General features: G+C 40.5%; 2 protein-coding genes across 4 annotated transcripts; one reads left to right on the plus strand and one right to left on the minus strand.

Moving 5' to 3' along the window:
- Positions 1–2,849: 2,849 nt before the first annotated feature.
- On the minus strand, positions 2,850–7,770 carry LOC136697274 (uncharacterized). The gene is made up of 4 exons (XM_066672312.1): positions 7,714–7,770; positions 7,017–7,136; positions 5,232–5,456; positions 2,850–3,041 (listed from the first exon to the last, which is right to left on the minus strand). Exons 1-4 carry the CDS (start codon positions 7,768–7,770, stop codon positions 2,850–2,852), a joined length of 594 nt encoding a protein of 197 aa, XP_066528409.1.
- Positions 7,771–7,832: 62 nt separating this feature from the next.
- ccdc120b (coiled-coil domain containing 120b) lies at positions 7,833–24,379 on the plus strand. Of its 3 annotated transcripts, XM_066670056.1 has the most exons (12): positions 7,833–8,021; positions 10,110–10,166; positions 10,254–10,357; positions 12,046–12,173; positions 12,620–12,727; positions 13,806–13,926; positions 15,227–15,286; positions 17,502–17,658; positions 18,486–18,587; positions 18,726–19,201; positions 20,384–20,894; positions 21,092–24,379. In XM_066670056.1, the coding sequence occupies exons 3-12, from the start codon at positions 10,309–10,311 to the stop codon at positions 21,186–21,188; spliced, it is 1,809 nt and encodes a 602-aa protein (XP_066526153.1). In that variant the 5' UTR covers positions 7,833–8,021; positions 10,110–10,166; positions 10,254–10,308; the 3' UTR covers positions 21,189–24,379. The 3 variants fall into 3 exon arrangements, with proteins under 3 accessions (XP_066526153.1, XP_066526154.1, XP_066526155.1); XM_066670057.1 differs by lacking the exons at positions 7,833–8,021; positions 10,110–10,166; positions 10,254–10,357; positions 12,046–12,173; positions 12,620–12,727 and adding an exon at positions 13,255–13,380; XM_066670058.1 differs by lacking the exons at positions 7,833–8,021; positions 10,110–10,166; positions 10,254–10,357; positions 12,046–12,173; positions 12,620–12,727 and adding an exon at positions 13,263–13,278.
- The last annotated feature ends 2,686 nt before the right edge of the window (positions 24,380–27,065 follow it).

Raw genomic sequence — 27,065 nt, forward strand, 5'->3', positions numbered from 1 at the left:
GCATCTCACAATACCATATTATCACTATACTTTTACCCATAATCACAATAATGTGATTCTGCGATATTCAATTTATTGCAAGACAATTGTCTACAATACGTCACAGCATCTGTGTAAACTAAGAGGATACAATTCTCTAAAGTAAACAAATACCAGGAATTATGTATTTATTTGGTGTAAGTTTCACAGAATTTGACACCAATATGAAACAATTTACTAAGTGCATAACTGAACTTGCTTGTGTCTCTTAACAATCCAGGCTTCTTTTCAAAAAATTGGAATATCTGTACTTTCACTAATATTTTATCAGAACTTTCCCGGAAAGGTATGTTTCGACCAAAAATACTTTGTTATCAAGTGGAATTATTTATAAAATTAATGTGTGAGTGTGTGTCGCCCTGTGAAGGACTGGCGCCCCCTCCAGGGTGTGTTTCTGCCTTGCGTCCAGTGATTCCAGGTAGACGCCGGACCCACCGCCGCCCTGAACTGGATAAGGGTTACAGACAGTGAAGAAATGAATGAATTATATATAAAATGTCAAAATGAATGAAAGTGTGCTGGTGTTGCATACTTCTAGGCTTTACTTCGGTACTTTGACGGTCGATACTGGACCTTTAATTCTTCAGAAATACTGACGGATAGAACCAATGATGGAACAATGATGTTTTCTAAATAATCAGTTCAGGGTGATGACGGACAAGGAGTCTACATATGTTCATTACACAGTCTTTGTCTGTTTAGTTTGTCCCTTCTGTCTTGTAAAATTTGAAGTGGGGTCGCAGATTTACATTTCTCCACCTCAGGTTTATTCATTTTTCCACCCAGGTTAATATTTCTCCACAGCAGATTTATATTTCTCCTCCGCAGGTTTGTATTTCTCCTCCGCAGGTTTATATTACTCCACATCAGGTTTATATTTCTCCTCTGCAGGTTTGTATTTCTCCTCCGCAGGTTTATATTTCTCCACAGCAGGTTTATATTACTCCTCCGCAGGTTTGTATTTCTCCTCCGCAGGTTTATATTTCTCCACGTCAGGTTTATATTTCTCCTCTGCAGGTTTGTATTTCTCCTCCGCAGGTTTATATTTCTCCACAGCAGGTTTGTATTTCTCCTCTGCAGGTTTGTATTTCTCCTCCGCAGGTTTATATTTCTCCACAGCAGGTTTATATTACTCCACAGCAGATTTATATTTCTCCACAGCAGATTTATATTTCTCCACAGCAGGTTTATATTTCTCCTCTGCAGGTTTGTATTTCTCCTCCGCAGGTTTATATTTCTCCACAGCAGGTTTATATTACTCCACAGCAGATTTATATTTCTCCACAGCAGGTTTATATTTCTCCACAGCAGGTTTATATTACTCCACAGCAGGTTTATATTTCTCCTCTGCAGGTTTGTATTTCTCCACAGCAGGTTTATATTTCTCCACAGCAGGTTTATATTTCTCCTCTGCAGGTTTGTATTTCTCCTCCGCAGGTTTATATTTCTCCACAGCAGGTTTATATTACTCCACAGCAGATTTATATTTCTCCACAGCAGATTTATATTTCTCCACAGCAGGTTTATATTTCTCCTCTGCAGGTTTATATTTCTCCTCTGCAGGTTTGTATTTCTCCTCCACAGGTTTATATTTCTCCTCCACAGGTTTATATTTCTCCACAGCAGGTTTATAATTCTCCTCCGCAGGTTTGTATTTCTCCTCCGCAGGTTTATATTTCTCCACGGCAGATTTATATTTCTCCACAGCAGATTTATATTTCTCCACAGCAGGTTTATATTTCTCCACGGCAGGTTTATATTTCTCCTCTGCAGATTTATATTTCTCCACAGCAGATTTATATTTCTCCACAGCAGGTTTATATTTCTCCACGGCAGGTTTATATTTCTCCTCTGCAGATTTATATTTCTCCACAGCAGATTTATATTTCTCTAAGGCAGATTTATATTTCTCCACAGCAGGTTTATATTACTCCTCCGCAGGTTTGTATTTCTCCTCCGCAGGTTTATATTACTCCACATCAGGTTTATATTTCTCCTCTGCAGGTTTGTATTTCTCCTCCGCAGGTTTATATTTCTCCACAGCAGGTTTATATTACTCCTCCGCAGGTTTGTATTTCTCCTCCGCAGGTTTATATTTCTCCACGTCAGGTTTATATTTCTCCTCTGCAGGTTTGTATTTCTCCTCCGCAGGTTTATATTTCTCCACAGCAGGTTTGTATTTCTCCTCTGCAGGTTTGTATTTCTCCTCCGCAGGTTTATATTTCTCCACAGCAGGTTTGTATTTCTCCTCTGCAGGTTTGTATTTCTCCTCCGCAGGTTTATATTTCTCCACAGCAGGTTTATATTTCTCCTCTGCAGGTTTGTATTTCTCCTCCGCAGGTTTATATTTCTCCACAGCAGGTTTATATTACTCCACAGCAGATTTATATTTCTCCACAGCAGATTTATATTTCTCCACAGCAGGTTTATATTTCTCCTCTGCAGGTTTGTATTTCTCCTCCGCAGGTTTATATTTCTCCACAGCAGGTTTATATTACTCCACAGCAGATTTATATTTCTCCACAGCAGGTTTATATTTCTCCACAGCAGGTTTATATTACTCCACAGCAGGTTTATATTTCTCCTCTGCAGGTTTGTATTTCTCCACAGCAGGTTTATATTTCTCCACCTCAGGTTTATTCATTTTTCCACCCAGGTTAATATTTCTCCACAGCAGATTTATATTTCTCCTCCGCAGGTTTGTATTTCTCCTCAGCAGGTTTATATTACTCCACATCAGGTTTATATTTCTCCTCTGCAGGTTTGTATTTCTCCTCCGCAGGTTTATATTTCTCCACAGCAGGTTTATATTACTCCTCCGCAGGTTTGTATTTCTCCTCCGCAGGTTTATATTTCTCCACGTCAGGTTTATATTTCTCCTCTGCAGGTTTGTATTTCTCCTCCGCAGGTTTATATTTCTCCACAGCAGGTTTGTATTTCTCCTCTGCAGGTTTGTATTTCTCCTCCGCAGGTTTGTATTTCTCCTCCGCAGGTTTATATTTCTCCACAGCAGGTTTATATTACTCCACAGCAGATTTATATTTCTCCACAGCAGATTTATATTTCTCCACAGCAGGTTTATATTTCTCCTCTGCAGGTTTGTATTTCTCCTCCGCAGGTTTATATTTCTCCACAGCAGGTTTATATTACTCCACAGCAGATTTATATTTCTCCACAGCAGGTTTATATTTCTCCACAGCAGGTTTATATTACTCCACAGCAGGTTTATATTTCTCCTCTGCAGGTTTGTATTTCTCCACAGCAGGTTTATATTTCTCCACAGCAGGTTTATATTTCTCCTCTGCAGGTTTATATTTCTCCACAGCAGGTTTATATTTCTCCACAGCAGGTTTATATTACTCCACAGCAGATTTATATTTCTCCACAGCAGATTTATATTTCTCCACAGCAGGTTTATATTTCTCCTCTGCAGGTTTATATTTCTCCACAGCAGGTTTATATTTCTCCACAGCAGGTTTATAATTCTCCTCCGCAGGTTTGTATTTCTCCTCCGCAGGTTTATATTTCTCCACGGCAGGTTTATATTTCTCCACAGCAGATTTATATTTCTCCACAGCAGGTTTATATTTCTCCACGGCAGGTTTATATTTCTCCTCTGCAGATTTATATTTCTCCACAGCAGATTTATATTTCTCCACAGCAGGTTTATATTTCTCCACGGCAGGTTTATATTTCTCCTCTGCAGATTTATATTTCTCCACAGCAGATTTATATTTCTCTAAGGCAGATTTATATTTCTCCTCCGCAGGTTTATATTTCTCCACAGCAGATTTATATTTCTCCTCCGCAGGTTTATATTTCTCCTCCGCATGTTTATATTTCTCCTCCGCAGGTTTATATTTCTCTACGGCAGGTTTATATTTCTCCTCCGCAGGTTTATATTTCTCCTCTGTAGGTTTATATTTCTCCACGGCAGATTTATATTTCTCCACGGCAGATTTATATTTCTCCACAGCAGGTTTATATTACTCCACAGCAGGTTTATATTTCTCCTCTGCAGGTTTGTATTTCTCCACAGCAGATTTATATTTCTCCACAGCAGGTTTCTATTTCTCCACGGCAGGTTTATATTTCTCCTCTGTAGGTTTATATTTCTCCACGGCAGATTTATATTTCTCCACAGCAGGTTTATATTTCTCCACAGCAGGTTTATATTACTCCACAGCAGGTTTATATTTCTCCTCTGCAGGTTTGTATTTCTCCACAGCAGGTTTATATTTCTCCACAGCAGGTTTGTATTTCTCCTCTGCAGGTTTGTATTTCTCCTCCGCAGGTTTATATTTCTCCACAGCAGGTTTGTATTTCTCCTCCGCAGGTTTATATTTCTCCACAGCAGGTTTATATTTCTCCTCTGCAGGTTTGTATTTCTCCTCCGCAGGTTTATATTTCTCCACAGCAGGTTTATATTACTCCACAGCAGATTTATATTTCTCCACAGCAGGTTTATATTTCTCCACAGCAGATTTATATTTCTCCTCTGCAGGTTTGTATTTCTCCTCCGCAGGTTTGTATTTCTCCTCCGCAGGTTTATATTTCTCCACAGCAGGTTTATATTACTCTACAGCAGATTTATATTTCTCCACAGCAGATTTATATTTCTCCACAGCAGATTTATATTTCTCCACAGCAGGTTTATATTTCTCCTCTGCAGGTTTATATTTCTCCTCTGCAGGTTTGTATTTCTCCTCCACAGGTTTATATTTCTCCTCCACAGGTTTATATTTCTCCACAGCAGGTTTATAATTCTCTTCCGCAGGTTTGTATTTCTCCTCCGCAGGTTTATATTTCTCCACAGCAGATTTATATTTCTCCTCCGCATGTTTATATTTCTCCTCCGCAGGTTTATATTTCTCCTCCGCAGGTTTATATTTCTCCTCCGCAGGTTTATATTTCTCTAAGGCAGGTTTATATTTCTCCTCTGTAGGTTTATATTTCTCCACGGCAGATTTATATTTCTCCACAGCAGGTTTATATTACTCCACAGCAGGTTTATATTTCTCCTCTGCAGGTTTGTATTTCTCCACAGCAGATTTATATTTCTCCACAGCAGGTTTATATTTCTCAACGGCAGGTTTATATTTCTCCTCTGTAGGTTTATATTTCTCCACGGCAGATTTATATTTCTCCACGGCAGGTTTATATTTCTCCACAGCAGGTTTATATTACTCCACAGCAGGTTTATATTTCTCCTCTGCAGGTTTGTATTTCTCCACAGCAGGTTTATATTTCTCCACAGCAGGTTTATATTTCTCCTCTGCAGGTTTGTATTTCTCCTCCGCAGGTTTATATTTCTTCTCCGCAGGTTTGTATTTCTCCTCCGCAGGTTTATATTTCTCCACAGCAGGTTTATATTTCTCCTCTGCAGGTTTGTATTTCTCCTCCGCAGGTTTATATTTCTCCACAGCAGGTTTATATTACTCCACAGCAGATTTATATTTCTCCACAGCAGGTTTATATTTCTCCTCTGCAGGTTTGTATTTCTCCTCCGCAGGTTTGTATTTCTCCTCCGCAGGTTTATATTTCTCCACAGCAGGTTTATATTACTCCACAGCAGATTTATATTTCTCCACAGCAGATTTATATTTCTCCACAGCAGATTTATATTTCTCCACAGCAGGTTTATATTTCTCCTCTGCAGGTTTATATTTCTCCTCTGCAGGTTTGTATTTCTCCTCCACAGGTTTATATTTCTCCTCCACAGGTTTATATTTCTCCACAGCAGGTTTATAATTCTCCTCCGCAGGTTTGTATTTCTCCTCCGCAGGTTTATATTTCTCCACGGCAGATTTATATTTCTCCACAGCAGATTTATATTTCTCCACAGCAGGTTTATATTTCTCCACGGCAGGTTTATATTTCTCCTCTGCAGATTTATATTTCTCTAAGGCAGGTTTGTATTTCTCCTCTGTAGGTTTATATTTCTCCTCCGCAGGTTTATATTTCTCCACAGCAGATTTATATTTCTCCTCCGCAGGTTTATATTTCTCCTCCGCATGTTTATATTTCTCCTCCGCAGGTTTATATTTCTCTACGGCAGGTTTATATTTCTCCTCCGCAGGTTTATATTTCTCTAAGGCAGGTTTATATTTCTCCTCTGTAGGTTTATATTTCTCCACGGCAGATTTATATTTCTCCACAGCAGATTTATATTTTTCCACGGCAAGTTTATATTTCTCCTCTGCAGGTTTATATTTCTCTAAGGCAGGTTTATATTTCTCCTCTGTAGGTTTATATTTCTCCACAGCAGATTTATATTTCTCCTCCGCAGGTTTATATTTCTCCTCTGTAGGTTTATATTTCTCCACAGCAGATTTATATTTCTCCTCCGCAGGTTTATATTTCTCCTCTGTAGGTTTATATTTCTCCACAGCAGATTTATATTTCTCCTCCGCAGGTTTATATTTCTCCTTTGTAGGTTTATATTTCTCCACAGCATATTTATATTTCTCCTCTGCAGGTTTATATTTCTCTAAGGCAGGTTTATATTTCTCCTCTGTAGGTTTATATTTCTCCACAGCAGATTTATATTTCTCCTCTGTAGGTTTATATTTCTCCTCTGTATGTTTATATTTCTCCACAGCAGATTTATATTTCTACATGGCAAGTTTATATTTCTCCTACGCAGGTTTATATTTCTCTAAGGCAGGTTTATATTTCTCCTCTGTAGGTTTATATTTCTCCACAGCAGATTTATATTTCTCCTCTGTAGGTTTATATTTCTCCTCTGTATGTTTATATTTCTCCACAGCAGATTTATATTTCTACATGGCAAGTTTATATTTCTCCTCCGCAGGTTTATATTTCTCTAAGGCAGGTTTATATTTCTACTCTGTAGGTTTATATTTCTCCACCGCAGGTTTATATTTCTCCTCCGCAGGTTTATATTTCTCCTCTGTAGGTTTATATTTCTCTAAGGCAGGTTTATATTTCTCCTCCGCAGGTTTATATTTCTCTACCGCAGGTTTATATTCCTCCTCCACAGGTTTGTATTTCTCCTCCGCAGGTTTGTATTTCTCCTCCGCAGGTTTATATTTCTCCACCGCAGGTTTATATTTCTCCTCCACAGGTTTATATTTCTCCACGGCAGATTTATATTTATCCACAGCAGATTTATATTTCTCCACGGCAGGTTTATATTTCTCCACGGCAGGTTTATATTTCTCCTCGGCAGGTTTATATTTCTCCTCCGCAGGTTTATATTTCTCCTCTGCAGGTTTATATTTCTGGGGTTGCATACTTCAAAATTTCTCCCGAAGGAATATGTCATCCCGGGACTTTTCGCGTACTGGTTGACGAATGTATTCAAACGCTCTAGTCGCTCTCGCGGACTGCTCTTACGTACTGTTCTGTGCGGAAGTACGCCATTTCAGACCCGGGTTCAGCATAATTTGAGAATTAAAGGTGGAATATATGAATAAAATCTGATCAGGTCTTCCACATGTTCAGTTACTGCCTTTTTACACTAACTTCCCCTTCAATTACAGTTGTTAATTTTTATTTTATTATTGTCTATTTTTATTAAACATATATGTGATAAAATGGTTTAAAGACATATTTAGAGCTTGGGTCGGCGAGGGTTGCTCAGAGTGAAACATTTATTGGAAGCTTTATCGCCTGTTGAAGCCTCGTTACTCAGCGCTAAGATCGCGATACTCTTCCAAAGCGATTCACATCGCGCCTCTGCTGCGCCTCTTCGCTGTAGCTGTGCATGATTCAGCGTGTTTACAGGGTCCAAGTGTGTGTGTGTGTGTGTGTGTGTGTTGAAGCAATAGGAGATGCACCCTTCTGCCGCCGCTGTAACAGCCCTTGCGTGTGATTACAGCGGTGTGTGTGTGTGAGTGTGTGTTGTGTGTGTGTGAGAGAGAGTGCTGCAGTAATGGGGAGAGTGTAGCTGATGTCCCTGTTACAGCCGCACGACTGACGCTAATTCTAAAGCTGCTGGACGCCTCGGAGTCTACGAGGTAAACCCCGATTCCTCTTCCTCGCGTGCGGTGTCCATCCTGACGTTGTAAGACGAAGAGAGCGCGTGCTAAATGCTGCATTGGTTCTGTGAAATGTAGACGCATTAAGTTCAGTATATTTCATCTAATGCGTTGTGTGCGTGGACGGTGTACAGACTGCTCTTTACCGCATGCCATTGTACCGTGTGTGTGTGTGTGTGTGTGTGTGGTATTAGTATTCTGCTGAGGCTCCTTTCAGCAGGCGCCTGTTCTCCCGTAAACAAGCTGCTCTTTGATTCTTAAACACATTTCCACATTGTCCTCTGAGGTAACGGCTGATTTGCAGCCATTAAAAACACATTTTTAAATGAAGCATTCTGTATTATATGCTCCCAGTCTGCGTTAATCTTCCGTTCGCTTTGGCAGTCATCACTTCTCACCTGGCCTTTGGGTCTAATATTGCACACGCGTCTTCAAAATAAAGACTGCTGCGTCTCCAGGTCAGATCTGTTACACATTAACTCTGACCCGGCTTCTACAGGGAATCCCTGTTATAAATGATTCCCTCTTCTCAGATTTATGACTTAAACAGTTGGTGAGATTTAAGGAAATCCACTCAGAGAAACTGTTTACACTGGTGGGTGAATTAGGAATCAGATGTTGCAGTGTGTTGTTACTGCCACCAGGGGGAAGCACATGCTTCTTCTGAGACGAGTGACACCAACATCACTGCGAAGTTCATTATGTTTGGAGGAGAACACTGCACATTCGACAGGAAACAAACCTTTAATTGTCAGTAATATCCTGGTAATGTTAAAATATGCTAAATTTGAAAAAAAAGTACTGAAACACAATCTGAAATAATAATTTAAAGGTGCACTAATCAAAATGAAGGGCGGCACGGTGGCACAGCAGGTAGTGTCGCAGTAACACACCTCCAGGTTGTGGGTTCGATTCCTGATCCAGGAGTCTGTGAGGAGTGTGGTGTGTTCTCCCTGTGTCTGCGTGGGTTTCCTCCAGGTGACTGTCTGTGAGGAGTGTGGTGTTTTCTCCCTGTGTCTGCGTGAGTTTCCTCCGGGTGACTGTCTGTGAGGAGTGTGGTGTGTTCTCTCTGTGTCTGCGTGGGTTTCCTCCGGGTGACTGTCTGTGAGGAGTGTGGTGTGTTCTCCCTGTGTCTGTGTGGGTTTCCTCCAGGTGACTGTCTGTGAGGAGTGTGGTGTGTTCTCCCTGTGTCTACATGGGTTTCCTCCTGGTGACGGTCTGTGAGGAGTGTGGTGTGTTCTCTCTGTGTCTGCGTGGGTTTCCTCTGGGTGACTGTCTGTGAGGAGTGTGGTGTGTTCTCTCTGTGTCTGCGTGAGTTTCCTCCGGGTGACTGTCTGTGAGGAGTGTGGTGTGTTCTCTCTGTGTCTGCGTGGGTTTCCTCTGGGTGACTGTCTGTGAGGAGTGTGGTGTGTTCTCTCTGTGTCTGCGTGGGTTTCCTCCGGGTGCCTGTCTGTGAGGAGTGTGGTGTGTTCTCCCTGTGACTGCATTGGTTTCCTCTGGGTGACGGTCTCTGAGGAGTGTGGTGTGTTCTCTCTGTGTCTGCGTGGGTTTCCTCTGGGTGACGGTCTGTGAGGAGTGTGGTGTGTTCTCCCTGTGTCTGCGTGGGTTTCCTCCGGGTGACGGTCTGTGAGGAGTGTGGTGTGTTCTCCCTGTGTCTGCGTGAGTTTCCTCCGAGTGCTCCAGTTTCCTCCCACGCTGCAAAAACACACGTTGGTATGTGGATTGGCGACTCAAAAGTGTCCGTAGGTGTGAGTGTGTGAGTTAATGTGTATCTGTGTTGCCCTGTGAAGGACTGGCGCCCCCTCCAGGGTGTATTCCTGCCTTGCAACCAATGATTCCAGGTAGTCTCTGGACCCACCGGGACACTGAACTGGATAAGGGTTACAGATAATGAATGATTGAATGAATGAATAATGTTGCAAAATATGGAGATATGATCAATTCAACCATGTCATTCCTTAACTGGGGACAACTCTGGCTGTTAACGATGTGGTAAAGTCAGTGTTGTAATAACCTTGTTGTTTTTCTCTGCTGATTCTGACCTGCTTCCTGGTGTAAATCGTACAGCTGTGTGGATGCTTAGAGACACTTGGCTGAATGACATCAAATGGCTGCAATTGTGAGGTGAGTTCAGAATTTTACCTTTACAATCATTACACTCATAAACCTTCCTGACGTTTATGTGAGAGTTAATGTCCTTGTCTGGTTTAGGAGGTGAGGCTTGGGCTGGTGATTCTGAGCAGCTCCTCATCTTGAGTTACATCTTATGGAGGTCAAAGATCATTTGATCACTGCCATGGGTTTAGGGGCTCCAGGTGAGTTGCTTATTCGTTATTCGGACCAAAACGATAGAAAGCCACAGCAGTCATTCTCTAAGATAGATTAAAAAAAGCATGGTCTGCTACCTCCGCTAACTACTCCGCTAGTCTTCTTCATCTAATACTTTCAGATTAAATAGTGAGAATGTGCATAGTTTGGGTTTGAGAAATGTGTAAAACTTCCCCACAGCAAACTGATGTGCAGCTCCTACTGTAAATCTGAGACTAATTTATTTGTCAACATTAGAAACATCATAGTGTTGAAGGTTTATTCCATTATTCAGTGTGTTCAGTCTGTAAATATGAACTTGAGATTGATGCGTTGTTATGAAATGTGAACTACGTGACTCTACATCACACTTACAGGGTTCTTTAGATTTGCACAATTCAGGTTTTAGTTTTTATTATCTATATTTTATAAATAGGTGGCACGGTGGCGCAGAAGGTAGTGTTGCAGTCACACAGCTCCAGAGTCCTGGAGGTTGTGGGTTCGATTCCCGCTCCGGGTGACTGTCTGTGAGGAGTGTGGTGTGTTCTCCCTGTGTCTGCGTGGGTTTCCTCCGGGTGACTGTGAGGAATTTGGTGTGTTCTCCCTGTGTCTGCGTGGGTTTCCTCCGGGCGACTGTCTGTGAGGAGTGTGGTGTGTTCTCCCTGTGTCTGCGTGGGTTTCCTCCGGGTGACTGTCTGTGAGGAGTGTGGTGTGTTCTCCCTGTGTCTGCGTGGGTTTCCTCCGGGTGACTGTGAGGAATGTGGTGTGTTCTCCCTGTGTCTGCGTGGGTTTCCTCTGGGTGACGGTCTGTGAGGAGTGTGGTGTGTTCTCCCTGTGTCTGTGTGGGTTTCCTCTGGGTGACTGTCTGTGAGGAGTGTGGTGTGTTCTCCCTGTGTCTGCGTGGGTTTCCTCCGGGTGACTGTCTGTGAGGAGTGTGGTGTGTTCTCTCTGTGTCTGCGTGGGTTTCCTCCGGGTGACTGTCTGTGAGGAGTGTGGTGTGTTCTCCCTGTGTCTGTGTGGGTTTCCTCTGGGTGACTGTCTGTGAGGAGTGTGGTGTGTTCTCCCTGTGTCTGCGTGGGTTTCCTCCAGGTGACTGTCTGTGAGGAGTGTGGTGTGTTCTCTCTGTGTCTGCGTGGGTTTCCTCCGGGTGCTCCGGTTTCCTCCCACAGTCCAAAAACACACGTTGGTAGGTGGATTGGCGACTCAAAAGTGTCCGTAGTTGTGAGTGTGTAAGTTAATGTGTGTGTCTGTGTTGCCCTGTGAAGGACTGGTGCCCCCTCCCGGGTGTGTTCCCACCTTGCGCCCAATGATTCCAGGTAGGCTCTGGACCCACCGTGACCCTGATTTGGATAAGCAGTTACAGATGATGGATGGATGGATATTTTATAAATAAACATATCACACAGTCTCTGAAACTACATAAAAGGTCTATTTGAGATTAATTGACCTAGTTTGAGGCCAATGATTCAAGCAGGGGTTTTTTTTGCATGAAGCTGTTTGGTGTGGAATAGACAGCTACATTAGCCTCATCACCGCGGCGTGGAACTAAACAAGCAAACGTCAGCAATCAAACTGTCTGAAACCGACAGTCTACATTGTTCCTTTAATTCCAAACTGGGTTTGTGTGTGTGTGTGTGTGTGTGTGTGTGTGTGTGTGTGTGTGTGTGTGTGTGTGTGTGTGTGTGTGTGTACACAGAATTGCAGTGTGGGGATAGTAAACTGCAGGCAGAACGGATCTCAGTGCTACAAGGCAAGAAGCAGACTCTGCAGACCCTCCTCAGCAGTCGACTTGGAGAACTGCGACAAATGTGTCTGCTGGAGGCGGTACTTATATCTACAACTCACATACACACACATATGTGTGCACACACACACACAAACACAAGTGTGAGTAAGTTGACATGAGCATTTCAGAGTGTGTCTGAGGAGATTTCTATATATTGTTTTATTTTATATTATGATTGAAGACATAAGAGCACTTTACATTAAAACTGACTGGATGCACAAGAAGTTAAATCAGTCTGAGGGTAGTTCTTAATGAGTGATAGTTTAATAGCACACCTTTATATAATCCTTATATACGAGTTATAGTTTATTTATCACAAATACCAGAAATATATCTAAAACTACCTACAATTATGATTAATTATTCATTTCCGAATAATTCCCATTAGACACCTAGCCCATTAGCAATTTAAGAAACAAGGAAGTGAAATGTCCACTCGTGCAGAGCTTCAACAATAAAAGTGTGAATGTAAATGTGTTTGCAGGAGCTGACGGGGAAGTTGCCACGTGACTTTCCATTGGAAGTAGGAGAAAGACCACCTTTTGTTCAGCGTCGAGCCGGACTGGCCTCTATTGCCCCCATCAAAGCAGAGGTGAGTTACACAGTTAGAGCAGAGAGAGATAAAGATACATTCATTAAGAGGAAGGTACATCACTAGACGTACACAAAGGCAACAGATAAATCTTGCCTTTTGATATTTAACTATTTTAACCTTCACAATCATTTAAATTATGAAGCACAAATAGCCCACTGCGACAACTCAAAACCTTCAAACTGCTAAATCAAATATTATTTAAAAAACACTAGATGTGCTCATGCCTAATGAAGACAAACAGATTCAGTCATCACTGACCATCTCACATTTACAGACAAGGAGAGCTTCTTTATTAAAGTATAAGCCAAAACAGAACTGACTGAGGCAGTCAGGTTTGAAGCACATGGCTCTTTGTTTTGTTTTGTTCTAGTTCTCCTCCCTTGTCTCCACCTTAGCCCCTCCTTGGTCTGTAGCTTCGCCCTCTCATCAGTGTCTCCTCGTGTGATTATTGTTCCCAGGTGTTTTGTATTGCCCTCTAAGTTATAAGCCCTGTCTTTAGCCTTAGTAGTTGTCATTGACCGTCTAGGTCCCTCTGTGTCTCTGCTCAAGTATCTATTGCTTTAGCTCTGTGTTTAGTTTTAGCTTTAGCTCTGTGTTTAGCTTTAGCTTTCTGTGATTAGTTTTCTGGGTCTTTCTGTAGGTTTGTTCAGGTCTGTGTCTAGTGTTTTATCATTAGGTTTCATTGTTGAGCTCATTGAAAATATTGTGCTTAAAAAAACCTGCAAATCTCACCCATGGTTTTGAATTGATTAATGGCATCTTCAGATCCATAAATGACGTAAAATAACTGAATAGTAAACTTCGGCATTCACTAACACTGATGATAACTGTTGACTCTAATAATTTATGACAAATGATGACAAGAGACAAGTGATTACTTACAGACTCATACACGAAGAGCACAGAACTGTTCAGAAAAGAGAGTTCTATGCAACAATATTTATACGTACAATATCTGGTACAAACTAATCACACCATGAAGGCAGTCTGGCAGACATCCATTCTGTAGAGAGTCATAGAAATGTACGGAAGTGTAAGAGATTGAGTTAGAGAACTGTGTGTTTGATTGGTGCAGGATGATCCTGGTCAGCGCAGACAGATGAAGGCACTCTTCAGTGGTGCCCTTCGCAGGAACATTGACTCTGACAAAAACACACTTCAAAACAAGAGGACTGTTCACCGCGGGTGTCACACAGGTACAACACAGAACTGCCTCAGGAAGCACTTTTATTCCAGTACATAACTGAAAGAAAAAAAGATGTATATCAATAATATAAGCTCATGTTGATCCTTATGGAGGGTCTTTTGTGACAATGTTATACCATTAAATGAATAAGGAAATTATTAATTAAAAGGAGGATTAATTAATTAAATATTTAAAAAAATGTAAATAAAAGCTTAAATAATTTTAAATGTATCGCGCCCCTGAAATGAATAAACAGAAACGATGAAGATGATCATTTTATGTGCATTATTGTTATTTAAATGTGCATTTAAAATATATTTTAAATATAACCTCTCATTTCAGTGAATTATTTCTTTATTCATTTAATTATATAATATTTTCACAAAAAACCCTCCATAGTTCCTACCCCAGCTGGGAGATTTATAAAAGAAAATATTTCCAAAATTCACTATATATATATATATATATATATATATAATAGATTCTGTATATAATAGGTCAATAAATATTTAAATGAATAAATATATGAATATAAAATATTCAGTAGACAACAGATTCTTCGTCTGACGCAAATGCAACCCACACAGATGCGTCCAGTAAGAGGTTGAGCAGTTTAGTGTATTATTGAGACAATGCAGAGTTGGATACAGAGGGTTCAGGAATCTGCTACTGATATGTAAAAGAACCAGATTTAATGGCACCATTAATAGTAGTAGGGATACTACACTTTATTTTATATTTGATGTTTCTGCATTTTACTCTCTCTCCATGAGGCACCAGCGAGTGGAATCAGTCACAGACAGTTGGGATAATTTGACCTGCAGTAGCTCTGGCAGCATGGTGTTTAAAGCTGAGCTAAGGTTCACAAACAGAGCTTTCCCTCCTTATTCCTCACAGAAACCTCAGCTGAAATGACTGTAGTAGTTTGCTTTCAGTGGACCACTCCTTTCACTAATTAATTATGAACCTAGTCATATTCGCTCGGATGTTTGTTTTTATTTTTGTGTTTGAGGAGCACATGCATCAGTTTTGAGACATTAATTAATTCATTTGGTTTGTGTAACTGCTTCATCCTGTTCAGGTTTGGAGAGGTTCTGAGGCAGATTAGCTCTAATCAGACTGAACATACTGCAGTACAGAGTAGGGAAGACAGAGCATATGTCTTGATAAAAATCATTTTATTATTCATGTGGCTGTAAACATATTAGCTCCAAAGCTGTGGGTTTAAACTGAGTGGGAGGACAGTTTTGGCCAAGTATGTTTTTTGTGTTTTTTCTGCAGTTCTGATTTGATCATTATGTTATTTGCAGAGGAGACAGTTAAGTCAGAGAGCAGCTCCATGTCAGACTCCACTCAGTCCCAAGATAACGGTGAGTCATTCCTTTTTATTCACCAAATATACAGCTTATGTGAGGTGTGTTTTTTGATGCAGATGCCACATGAAATGCAGTTTGCAGAGAAAATAAATTTAGACACAAGAAAAGCAGAATACAACAGAGAACGACAGAATACAACAAAGAGAACGACAGAATACAGCAAAGAGAACAACAGAATACAGCAAAGAGAATGTCAGAATGCAACAAAGAGAATGTCAGAATGCAACAAAGAGAACGACAGAATGCAACAAAGAGAACGATGAAATGCAACAAACAGAACGACGGAATGCAACAAAGAGAATGGCAGAATGCAACAAAGAAAATGGCAGAATACAACAAAGAGAACGACAGAATACAGCAAAGAGAACAACAGAATACAGCAAAGAGAATGTCAGAATGCAACAAAGAGAATGTCAGAATGCAACAAAGAGAACGACAGAATGCAACAAAGAGAACGATGAAATGCAACAAACAGAACGACGGAATGCAACAAAGAGAATGGCAGAATGCAACAAAGAGAACGACAGAATACAGCAAAGAGAACGACAGAATACAGCAAAGAGAACAACAGAATGCAACAAAGAGAATGACGGAATGCAACAAAGAGAATGACGGAATGCAACAAAGAGAACGACGGAATGCAACAAAGAGAACAACAGAAAGCAACAAAGAGAACGACAGAATTCAACAAATAGAACGACGGAATGCAACAAAGAACGACAGAATGCAACAAAGAGAACGACAGAATGCAACAAAGAATGACAGAATGCAACAAAGAATGACAGAATGCAACAAAGGGAACGACGGAATGCAACAAAGGGAACGACGGAATGCAACAAAGGGAACGACGGAATGCAACAAAGGGAACGACGGAATGCAGCAAAGAGAACGGCGGAATGCAAGAAAGAGAACGGCGGAATGCAAGAAAGAGAACGGCGGAATGCAAGAAAGAGAACGGCGGAATGCAAGAAAGAGAAGACTGAGCTTACTGGTAGCTGGATGGATGGATAGACTGAGACTGTAGGGGTCTATCAGTTCAAGTTGGGAAAGAGGGGTAGGGCTGTATACGCCTTGAAACTGAGATTTTTTTTCCCTTTAATAAGTTTTAATGTAGTCTCAGTTCATTATGTCCCTTTACTTCATAACAAGCATACAATATTTCTAGAAATTTGACAATGTCTCAATTATCATGTTCCACATTAAATGATGAAATATTTACATGGGGCCTGGGCTGATCTTCCTTTTGTGTATTTTGATGCTGTATCATGCTCTTGAAGGCTGTTCCATTTCATAGGAGAATAACACTTGATAAAACTAATAAGAAATGGGAATTGCCCCAAATTTCAGAACATTCATTAACACCTTTGTAATTAGTGAATTTATCAAACGTGCACCCATTGTAGACACAGATGTTCAGTTGTGCAGCATTATTTTATTCTCTGTAGAAAAGCATGAATTCAACTGGGATCCTCTGGAACAGCTGCACTTCAATCTGGAGTCTCAACACCCAGTGGCACATTTTAGTTTAGAGGGGTGTTAAGACCAAAAAGACTGGACTGAGGAGCAGAAGAGCATTCTCTAGAGTGATGGCACACATCTGAATACCTCACCACACTAATGTTCTTGTGGCTGATAACAATTATATCTTCACAGAACTTGTAATCCACAGCCTTTCATAGAAGAGAAGAGAAGAAGAGAATACACCAAAAATACACAGTCCTTATGTTTCCCTTCATTTCGAAAGACATTTTGGATAAACGTGTGTCCTTAAGAGTTGGGTCACGACGAGCAGAGAGATCCTTTCTGTTTCTGTATTTGTCTTTGGTACATAGAGCAGTCTGAATGTAAAATGTTTTGTGAAAGTTAAAGGTGAGAATAAGTTGCATAATTGGACTTTTATTGAAAAATTTCAAAAAATGATTTTACTCAAGAATGTTGTTTTTTTTAATCTTCTGGGGCTTTTTCTGTTCTTATGAAACCTCAGAAAGGAATGTGTGATGAATCATGAAAATGTTGTGATATTATGTTCATGATATTGATTATTGATTATATTCATCACATTTATAAGAAGAAAATGTGAGTTATGCCCTCAAATTGTTCTCCTGTTAGTGTTTGTGAACAGATTTCTCTTTCTTTCTCTTTCTCTCTCTCTCTCTCTCTCTCTCTCTCTCTCTTTCTCTCTCTCTCTCTCTCTCTCTGTGTTATACAGAGGATTCATCGCCGAGTGTGTTTCCTGAGTACCGCTCGCTGTCTCATCCACTTTTGGCCCCGGGGAGCCCTGAGAGCCGTCTTAGCAGGAAACTCTCTCCAGTGGAGATTTACTATGAGATGAGAACACGCCGAAACTCCGCCTCTAGCTCCATCAGGTACACGCCCTCATACATCTGCACCACAAACACAACCCACACCGGGAGAACCTTGCTTTCCTTCAACGTTTTTAAAAGCCTTTACTGGCATCCATTAAAAATTAGATCAAAGGGGACCTTAGTCTTTTACAGAGCAACTTGCTTCAGTCCAGATTTTTAAGACTAAAATGTATTGTTTGTGTGGTTTGTTCTAATTTGCTTCATATTCACCAAAGGGCCCTCAGGGCATGAAGAGAAAGTTGCATTTAAAGAAGACATTAGCTGTAAATGAAGATATTTTAATCAGTCAACGTGGTTTTACTGCACAGCTACACTCTCAGAAACAAAGGGAGGGTAGAAGCACATTACTGTCACTCAAAGTATAAACAGTGTAAATGTACCTTTAAACCTTTAAAGTCCTATTGTGTTCTCTACATTACATTCTCTTCTCCAGAAACAGAGGTGAATATTTATAAACTCCTTATTGGATCGAATAAAACAAAAGAACGTGATCTAAGTCCCGAATTAGATCAGAATTATAAACTCTACAATAATAAAATAATAGAACTAAAAGGTGCAGAATATGAACCACAGCAGTGACAGCGAATGGTACCACGACTGTGACATTGTACTGAAATTAGAATGAGGCTGAAGTTGTGGCCGTAATCTAGTTCATAGTGAAAGTAAATAGTATGTTTTTTTGGATATTACCTGTTTACTCTGTGCATAAGTGGGTACTGAACTTTAAAAGTTCAACTTTACACAATTAGCTTGAGGCCTTGAAGTATTAAGTGCTGAATGATTTGTGTGTGCGTGTGTGTGTGTGTGTGTGTGTGAATATCACCCAGCCCAAGCCACTCCTTGCCTAAAGGTGGGTCTAATGTCGAGGGGCGGAGTGTTCCAGCCACACCCCTTCTGTCTCGAACTGCACCAATCAGCATTCACATGAGGTATAGTTTTCTGTCTCACTCGGCTTTAACCGTATTTTCAAACATTAAAAAGATTTCAGAAGTGTATCACCACTATCCAAATGTATAAACACATCCGAATCAGGCCCATGACAGAACAGTGTTTGTTTCCCTGGTCAGGTCCGATATGTCTGGCAGTGCGGTTCTGAAGCCGTGGGGTGACAGTCCAGATGCTCCTCAGTTTGTGCCGTTAGTGTCTCTGGAAAGTTCATCATCTTCCGATCGTCGTGGCTGCCCCTACAGTTCTCGTGCTCGCCGCAGTAACAGCTCGGAGGCGCTACTGGACCGCTCCAACCTCCCTCAGTCTACGCCACCCCGGAACGGAATGCCTTCTAGAGCCGGACCCTATAAAAGCTCAGAGTCCCTGTTGGATGGGAAGCTCAGACAGATGTACCGTGGCAGTCCTGAGAGGCAGCTGGGAGGAGCTAAAGAGCAGCAGGGCCGCGTGCGTTCATCAGTGGGTGGCAGAGGGAGTGGCCTGGGCTATAATGAGATTTTAATGGACTACATTTGGGGCAAACAGCAGAAGTGGCCAGTCCAGCCCCAGCAGCCAGCAAGTCGGATACGGCCTGAGATTTCCTCTTTTCCAGTGTCTGGTAAGGGTTCTTCAGTCAAGACAGTGGTTCCTTATACTGAATGAACACTGGGGTAGGGACACGTACCTTGTATTCATTTTCCAGTTTATCAGCTCCATTCAACAGACAGGAACACAACTCATTTATTTGTATAGAACTATTTACAGCTGGTGCACGTTCAGAGCTGGATACACCCCTCGATGAAGGAAAAGCTGCAAAAAGTCTAATCTTTTGTCAAATACTTATAAGTTTTAGATTTGTCTCTTTGTTAAAGTGAGTTTAATTAAGAAGAACGGACGGTGACCAGCGTTCAGATGAAATAGTGCAGAACATATATTTTTATCAGTATGATGTAAACAAAAACATCTTTATGACCTTTCATTTGTTGCCTCGGTACGTCAGACACGCTCATGTTTTGGGCAAGAAAGTGGATTATAAACTGCAACAAAACTCGTAAAGAGAAATAATGCCAAGAAACTTTGAACATATTTTCAAATGTATGTTTTTAGCGTTGTCACATTCTTCTAACAAAGTGTAACAGATGAAATTTAATAATGAAATAGAACCGGGGCAGGATTCACAAAAGTGTCTTAAGAAAGAAATTCTTAAATGTGATTTTCACACATCGTTATTCTTCAAAAACATTTTTAATGTTTCTCTTAAGTTATTCTTTAAAAATATATGTTTAGAACCATTTTCTTAACCCTTTGCAAGCTCCACGCTTGTCTTAGTGTCGAGTGTGTGATCTGTTACGCCTCTAAAACGATCACCTTTAATAGTGGGATTATTATTAATAACGTTTAATTTAACGTTTAAGGTTAAAAAGGAATAATGTCAACATTTTTACCCATTGGCTTTTTTCTTTTTAAAAAGTCTTGAACACTTTGATTCTGTTTTCATACATTTTTCTATCTACTTTTACAGATAATATACCTTCAGTTTATATTAGAAAAATGTCTTGTGGCATTTATTAACTGTAAAATGCAGCAGGAGAGTCTTCATTACTCACTGCCCACAGGAGAACGCAGTGAAGTCTGGAGAAAAGTCTTAAGAAAATTTCATAAAGGAGACGGCCATTCTTTTAAACTTCTTAGTTGTTTTCTTAAGATGCTTTGTCATTTTTTTCTTGTGTGAATCCGGCCCCAAATGTTCCTATGATATAAAGCTTCGTCTGATTGACTTTTGGCTATTGCTCTTTTCTAGTGTCTGGCACCTCTCCTCATTATAATGGTTTCTCCCATTCCCAAATCCATCTGGCCTCAGCCCCACCCCCCTACAGCCCAGTGCTTGTACAGGACCAGCAGGTCGAACCTCGACGGGTTAAAGTTACTCGGACCAAATCCTGTGGACCTTTCATCCCTCTCCAACAGACTCCCCAGGACCCAGTCCTTCTATCCACTTATGAACCCCCTCATCCTGTCTCCGGCTCCACAGAGCTGCCCACTGCTTTTGCGCGCAGACTGGCACCCTTCACCCTGCCTTCGCCAGATGACTCCACCCGCAGTCTACACAAGGCTCTGGCGCTGGAGGGTCTGCGGGACTGGTACCTGAGGAATGCCCTGGGTTACAGTGACCCCAAGGGGAATGATGGTCTTCCCTTACGCCACACACACCACCTTCTGCACCAGCCACACTCTGTACCTCTGGATCCACTCTACACACACCCCCACATCCCACAGTCAGCCTCCTTCCACGGACATCCACTGCACGGCAGGTAAATCTTCACTTAATTCTGGTCCCTCAGTGTGTTATATTGGATAGAACGATTATTTCTGTATTTCCCAGTAGTACTCTATTGATTTATATTGTCACCTTTATCAGAACAGAAGATGTAACATTCTTAATGAAGCCACTGGACCACAGCACCTTGATAATGTTTCCATTTCTAAATGTGCTGTTTCTGTGCATTAGGTCTGTGGAGCTTTCCCTCTACTCAGAACCCTTTCCCCAGGAGAACGTCCAGAAGGAGTCCAGCTCGGACCCCGCTGCCCCAGGAACACTGGTCTAATTCCAGACAGTGGATGAATAAAGTCCAATGTTGTTACCTGAAATCAAGTAATGTTCTAGAAACATCACAGAGAATCGTTTATCAAAGTATTGATTTACAACTTTTTTTAAACCACAGGCACCAATCGGCCATAACATCATATTTTTTCTAGTCATTGTACATTTTATCAGCTCTACTTCACATAAAGGTACACTTTAAATTTCTCCTCATAAACTCACACTCACAAATAATACACTGAGGAACATAAAGTAAAATATTTTCTCAAGAAGGTAGTTTAATTCTATCGACAAAGAACCTAATTGTTTTCTACACTCCACTGATCAGTTACGTGAACTCTGTACTTTTACAACTACAGACCGTGCCTTTTGACCAGTGATGAGTGACAGGCTCTGATTGTGAATCTACACGACGGACCGAAAACATAGATGTGTTTGGATAAAGAGTGTGGGCACAGTGCTTAAAAAGAAAAACGGTGAATGGGAGTCAAAGTATGCAGAGCAACATGGCTATAGTCTGTAAGTGTAGAACTTAAAGGTTCACTTGTGTGGTTTAGTGGAGCTCATGAAATGGACAATGAATAGAAACAAGGAGGTGGTTTTAATTTAATGGATAAGTGGTGTATACAGTAAAGAGATAATCTCCTGTGGCTGAGGGGCATTTGCATTACAAAAGAAAAAAGCTCATCAAAAATAACTTATTTATTTACGAAATACAAACCTTATTTATGGAAAAGTTGGAAATCTTTGTTAAATGCAATAAAAACCAAAATCGCAGCTGTGATGATCCTCTTGAACTTTGAAAATACAAAAAAAAGAGTTTTTCACTGATTAACAAATGCATGTTTACCACTGTGTTACATCACTTTTACTTGTTAATTACTGAGGACACAAGTTCTGAAATATACACGCCTTCATCTGCACGTCAGTTATCACACCTCGGGCTGCGGGGAGGTCAGTCAAGAACATGCAGCACATTCTGTCGACGAAGCCACTCTGTTTTGCAGAAATTTTCTTTTTTAAACATTTCACAATATTCACAAGGTTTGTCACAAAGTGGACGCTAGTTATATATTCATCTTCTTTTAGTGGAATAATTGAAAACAACTTGAATATTCTGTAATGTTTTACTCTTACTTTGTTCCACACCAGTTATTTTAACTGCTACGAGCATCAAAATGTGTTTAAATTGATAAAATACACTTCTGGAGCCTACTCGCATTCACCGTGCACAAGGTGGGAACACACCCTGGAGGGGGCGCTAGTTACGTTTACGTTGGTCAGTGAAATCATTTCCTTTAACAGTTAATACAGGTTCAAGAGAATTAACAAATTACTGATTTTAGTTTTTATTGCTGGTGTGTGTGTGTGTGTGTGTGTGTGTGTGTGTGTGTGTTCAGAATCCTATTTTGCTAGTAATGTTTCAGGTGAATATTTATTCAAAAAAATAAATAAATAAAATAATAAACAAATACAAAAATAAAATTAAAAAAAATACAAAACTCATAAATTTTATTCTATATTAACAGCCGTGAATGTGTAGCATACCTGTTGGTTTATATATCTGTATATGTAGCTATTAAAAGTGTAATGTGCCATTGAACACAACCAATAACAGAGTAGACCTCAGTATTTAGGAAATGGAATTGTGGGACTATGCTTTTATGAAACTAAATGGGCAATTCCAGGAAGCTTGTGCTTAGTAAGAATGTATCAATCCATTTCTTAGTTTTTATTTATTTTCCCCTCCCAAAATACAAGGCTGCAGATTAAAACCAATCTAAAACGAGTAGCTGACGTTCCGGACCCCATTCTCTGAATCATTAGGATGCTGTGTGAGATAATAAAATAAAAACCGAATGCAGTGACGTATTTAAATCATATATTTAATTGAAACTCATACAAAGACAATACATCAAACAAATGACGAAACTGAGGAGACACACAGAAGACAAAAAGAAAAAAAAACTTCTGGAAGAGGGTAGAGAACCACCACTTACTCCCTCCATTTCCCTCACCTTCCCCATTGATGTCAGTACAGTGCTGCAACAATTAATTGCACTAGGGGGAGCCGCAGGAGCAAAAAATCCAAACCTTACCTAGTGCTCCTTTAATGCTGAATGCTGCCATTCTGATGATAAATCTTTCATTAATGTCTTGCTTATTTCAGCAAAACAGTTCTGTGCATATTACACAGCATGGCACTGTAGTCCAAGAGTCTAGCTGCCTGTAGCACAGAGCCGTCACCCACTGGAAACACTGGTGCATGATGAAATGAAAAATGTCACATTCAACAAGAAGAAGAGAACATTCACTTGCAGCAGCTGCTTTCCACAGGTTCCTAAATGCTTCCAGAGTTATTGTCTTTGTCGTATTTTTAATTAAACGTGGGGTTTTAATGCTCAGCGAATCATTGCGTCGATTTATTTGGAAAACAGATGTCCTGAAAACACTGATTACAAGTAGCAGAAATAAAAGGTAACAAAGCATCAAAACTGAGCAAGACTGGGACATCCCTAACACTTCGGATTACAGCACCTGGGAAAAATATTCAACCCCCTTTTTACATTTTCTGGATTACAAATTACGCACTAAATTAAATGTGTTATTGTTATTGTGAACTCATACACTCTATAACACTTAATAACGTGTATAACACAAGTTATTACACAAAATGTGGCTTCATTAAATATTTATATGTGATGTGTCTAAACACTTATAATCAATATACAGTCCACTCACTTCTGGCTACTAATATATTAACAAACTTGCTGCAGAAATGTACTTGGCTCATGGTTTGACTGTAAAGCGTATGAGTTCATCATAAACAATAGCACTAAAATCATTTGTAGACATCATTAGTAACCACTGAACGTGCTCATGTTCATTAGGTTTGAAAACCTCATATTTCAGCTAAAAACACTGAGAAATGGATCAGTTCCTTCCTGCTGGGGACTGGCCTGGGTTTCTGTAAAGAGTTCAGTTGGGTTCAGCGAAATGTAGCGGGTGTTTGTTTTTGCCCTCACGCTGTAATGACAGAATTGACTTTAATCTTGATTACATTATGCATTGCTTGTGAAAGGGGAAAAATGTTTACAAAATGTCATGTGTTATATGTAATTGTTAATCTGTGTTTGGAAAACCAGCCCTTAATGTAGTTGCTATTTTTGGTAAATGCATTTAGACTCTGCTATTGGGACCTCATTTGATAATCAAATAAAAAAGTAAAAAATGACCTCAATCCCCGTGAATAGGTCTTTTTTGGTGTTTGTGTGTTGTATTTGGTGGTTACCCCATATTGTAATGCAGCAAAATTGGCACTATTGTATAAAAGAAAGATTTTGATGTGCTTTTGGCTGTTTGTACTGGGCATAGTTCTGAGTTGTGTTTCCTTGGAGCTAAAGAAGCTCCAAACCAACTCAAAAATGCCAACCACGGCAGTGCTAGCTAGCATGGAATAATTGTAAAGCTAGCACCGTGTTGGTTTTGATCTCAGAATCAGAATAGAGCTGAGAGCCGAGGTTGGTTCAGGGGTGTTCATCCAGCCTCAAATCTGGGTTGAAAGCAAGTCAAATTCTAACAATTGTATACAGTTAGAGAAACCAAGAGAAAGTTTCTCACGTTAGCGGTGAGCAAAGGGGATGTCGTTGTCATGGACTATTTTCGGAGCGGCAAAACAGTTTATCCGATGTAGATATGAGTTTGGAGAGTACATATACAGTGACCAGACGTCCCGTTTTCCTGGTACAATCCCGTTTCTTTAGTCCATGTCCCAGTGTCCCGGTGTATTTTTGAATTAAGGATTATTTTTGTATTTTTCTGACATTTCAAAAGCAACAAGAAATTCAGGAAAGTCAACAGAAAAAAAATCATCAAGAGAGAGACCAAACAGTTGACTTTTGGTAACAGTGGTACTTTTCCACCACACAACTCAACTCCGCTCGGCTCGACTCGGCACGGCTCGCTTAAAGCATGACGCTTTTCCACTGGCACTAACCCTAACCCTGGCTTTGAAAACCACAACAACAACAGCAATAAATTTAGGCACTGTTTACTCATCATGTATCGCATGTTGTTGTTTTTGTTGTTGTTGTTTGGACTGAACACGGCTCCGCCCCTGTTCTCACAGATCAGTTACTTGACACATCGGCTTTCACCGGAAATTTTCACCGGCCATCGGCCCAAGGAGCGTTTTAACCTCTTTAAAAACACCTCTGAGTAAAGTTACGAGCTGCCGCTGTGAGTCCGATAAAAACCAATGTGAAAGCTGCTCTAAATGAATGAATCTTACAAGCAGTGAATTTGTGCTGGATCTGAATGAGCTCTCATTTCGTGGTGACTGACATGGCTCTAGCCAATCAGCTCCCTGCAGAGTTTACACCTCACCATTCAGTACCTACTCGGCTCGGTTGGAACCCCGGGGGAAAACCCTACCCAAAAAGAGTCGAGTCGAGTAGGTTCTATGCAGTGGAAAAGCACCAGTAATGATGATATCCCTCAGGTGACTCCATGCAGCAGCAGTTTTTTGTAGAATAACTCTTGGTGTTACACCTGTCATAACACAATTAAGTTAGTCTCACCCCAGCAACAAGCTCGTAACCACAGAAAGAGCAGTGTATGTGGTACAGCAGAACATACGAGACAGAGATGATGTGAGCAGTGACTCTGACGTGGTAATGACATGTTAGTGTGTGTTATACTGGTGCAAACGGGTCAGCAGTTTTGTTGGAGTGTTATTAATTTTTTTTTTTCCACTTTTAATTTACTGACCATCCTCTTGGACACACCTTTGTTGATCCACCTTTCAGAAAATAAAAAGCCTCCCCAGAGTTTAGTTTCAGCTGCCTTTATATCTTTGAAGCTGGATGAAACAGATGACCTTCATTTTCAGAGATCTCTCGGTTAACACTGGGACATGGTTTTGGAATTCTGGAGGACAAAATATAACCATAATGTTATGGGTCATAATAATGCTTCCTAACTTTCTTTTCCTGTCTCCAGACCGCCACAGAGCTACTGACCCCCGCTTCAGCTCTTCATTAACACAGCAGGACCAATCCAAAACTTATTTTAAACACTACACTGACACGCTGATCTTACGACTGAAGAACCACCACATAAAGTCACATTTAGTAAAAATGTTCTGGGATGTATAATTTTCTGCCGAGATAATCTGTGTTTCTTTCTGTCTTTCTGCATTATAGAGGGCCATTATACATTATACAATATCACTTAAAAACTCACTAGATAATCTCTCTCTCTTTCACTCTCTCTGTTTCTCTCTTTCTCTCTTTCACTCTCTGTCCATCTCTCTCTCTCTCTCTCCCCCTCTTTCTGTCTCTCTCTCTGTCTTTCTCTCCATCTCTTTCTCTCTCTCTCTCTCTCTCTCTCTCTCTCTCTATCTCTTTCTCTCTCTCTCTCTCTCTCTCTTTATCTCTCTATTTCTCTCTCTGTTTCTCTCTCTCTCTATTTCTCTCTCCCTCTCTCTTTTTCTCTCTCTGTTTCTCTCTGTCTCTCTCTTTCTCTCTCTCTGTTTCTCTCTCTCTGTCTCTGTTTCTCTCTTTCTCTCTCTCTCTATCTCTCTTTCTCTCTCTCTCTCTCTTTCTCTCTCTCTCTTTCTCTCTCTCTCTCTCTCTCTCTCTCTTTCTCTCTCTCTCTCTGTCTCATGCTAAAATAAAATAAAAAAAATCCCCAAATAACCAGCTTTAAATGTTGATATTGAGGCTGAAAACTCTGATGCACAAAGCCTCACAGCTCTGCACTTCCACTGAAATATGGAAAAGAGCTATATTCAGCAAAGAGTGCATAAAATATATATATATACATCCTCTAACTCCTCACATAGGCACAGCTGTAATCCCAATCTGAGCCATTAGTGCAG

This window comes from Hoplias malabaricus, chromosome 5, assembly GCF_029633855.1.
Source record: "Hoplias malabaricus isolate fHopMal1 chromosome 5, fHopMal1.hap1, whole genome shotgun sequence".
Lineage (NCBI taxonomy): Eukaryota > Metazoa > Chordata > Actinopteri > Characiformes > Erythrinidae > Hoplias > Hoplias malabaricus.

Coding starts and splice junctions, on each gene's coding strand:
- ccdc120b (XM_066670056.1), top strand. CDS start 10,309: ATGGAGGTCAAAGATCATTTGATCACTGCCATGGGTTTAGGGGCTCCA. Junction 12,174..12,619: donor AAATGTGTCTGCTGGAGGCG/GTACTTATATCT, acceptor ATGTGTTTGCAG/GAGCTGACGGGGAAGTTGCC. Junction 12,728..13,805: donor TTGCCCCCATCAAAGCAGAG/GTGAGTTACACA, acceptor TGATTGGTGCAG/GATGATCCTGGTCAGCGCAG.
- LOC136697274 (XM_066672312.1), bottom strand. CDS start 7,770: ATGCACAGCTACAGCGAAGAGGCGCAGCAGAGGCGCGATGTGAATCGC. Junction 7,137..7,713: donor ATGTGAATCGCTTTGGAAGA/GTATCGCGATCT, acceptor TCTGCCGTGGAG/AAATATAAACCTGTGGAGGA. Junction 5,457..7,016: donor AGGAGGAATATAAACCTGCG/GTAGAGAAATAT, acceptor CCTGCTGTGGAG/AAATATAAACCTGCGGAGGA.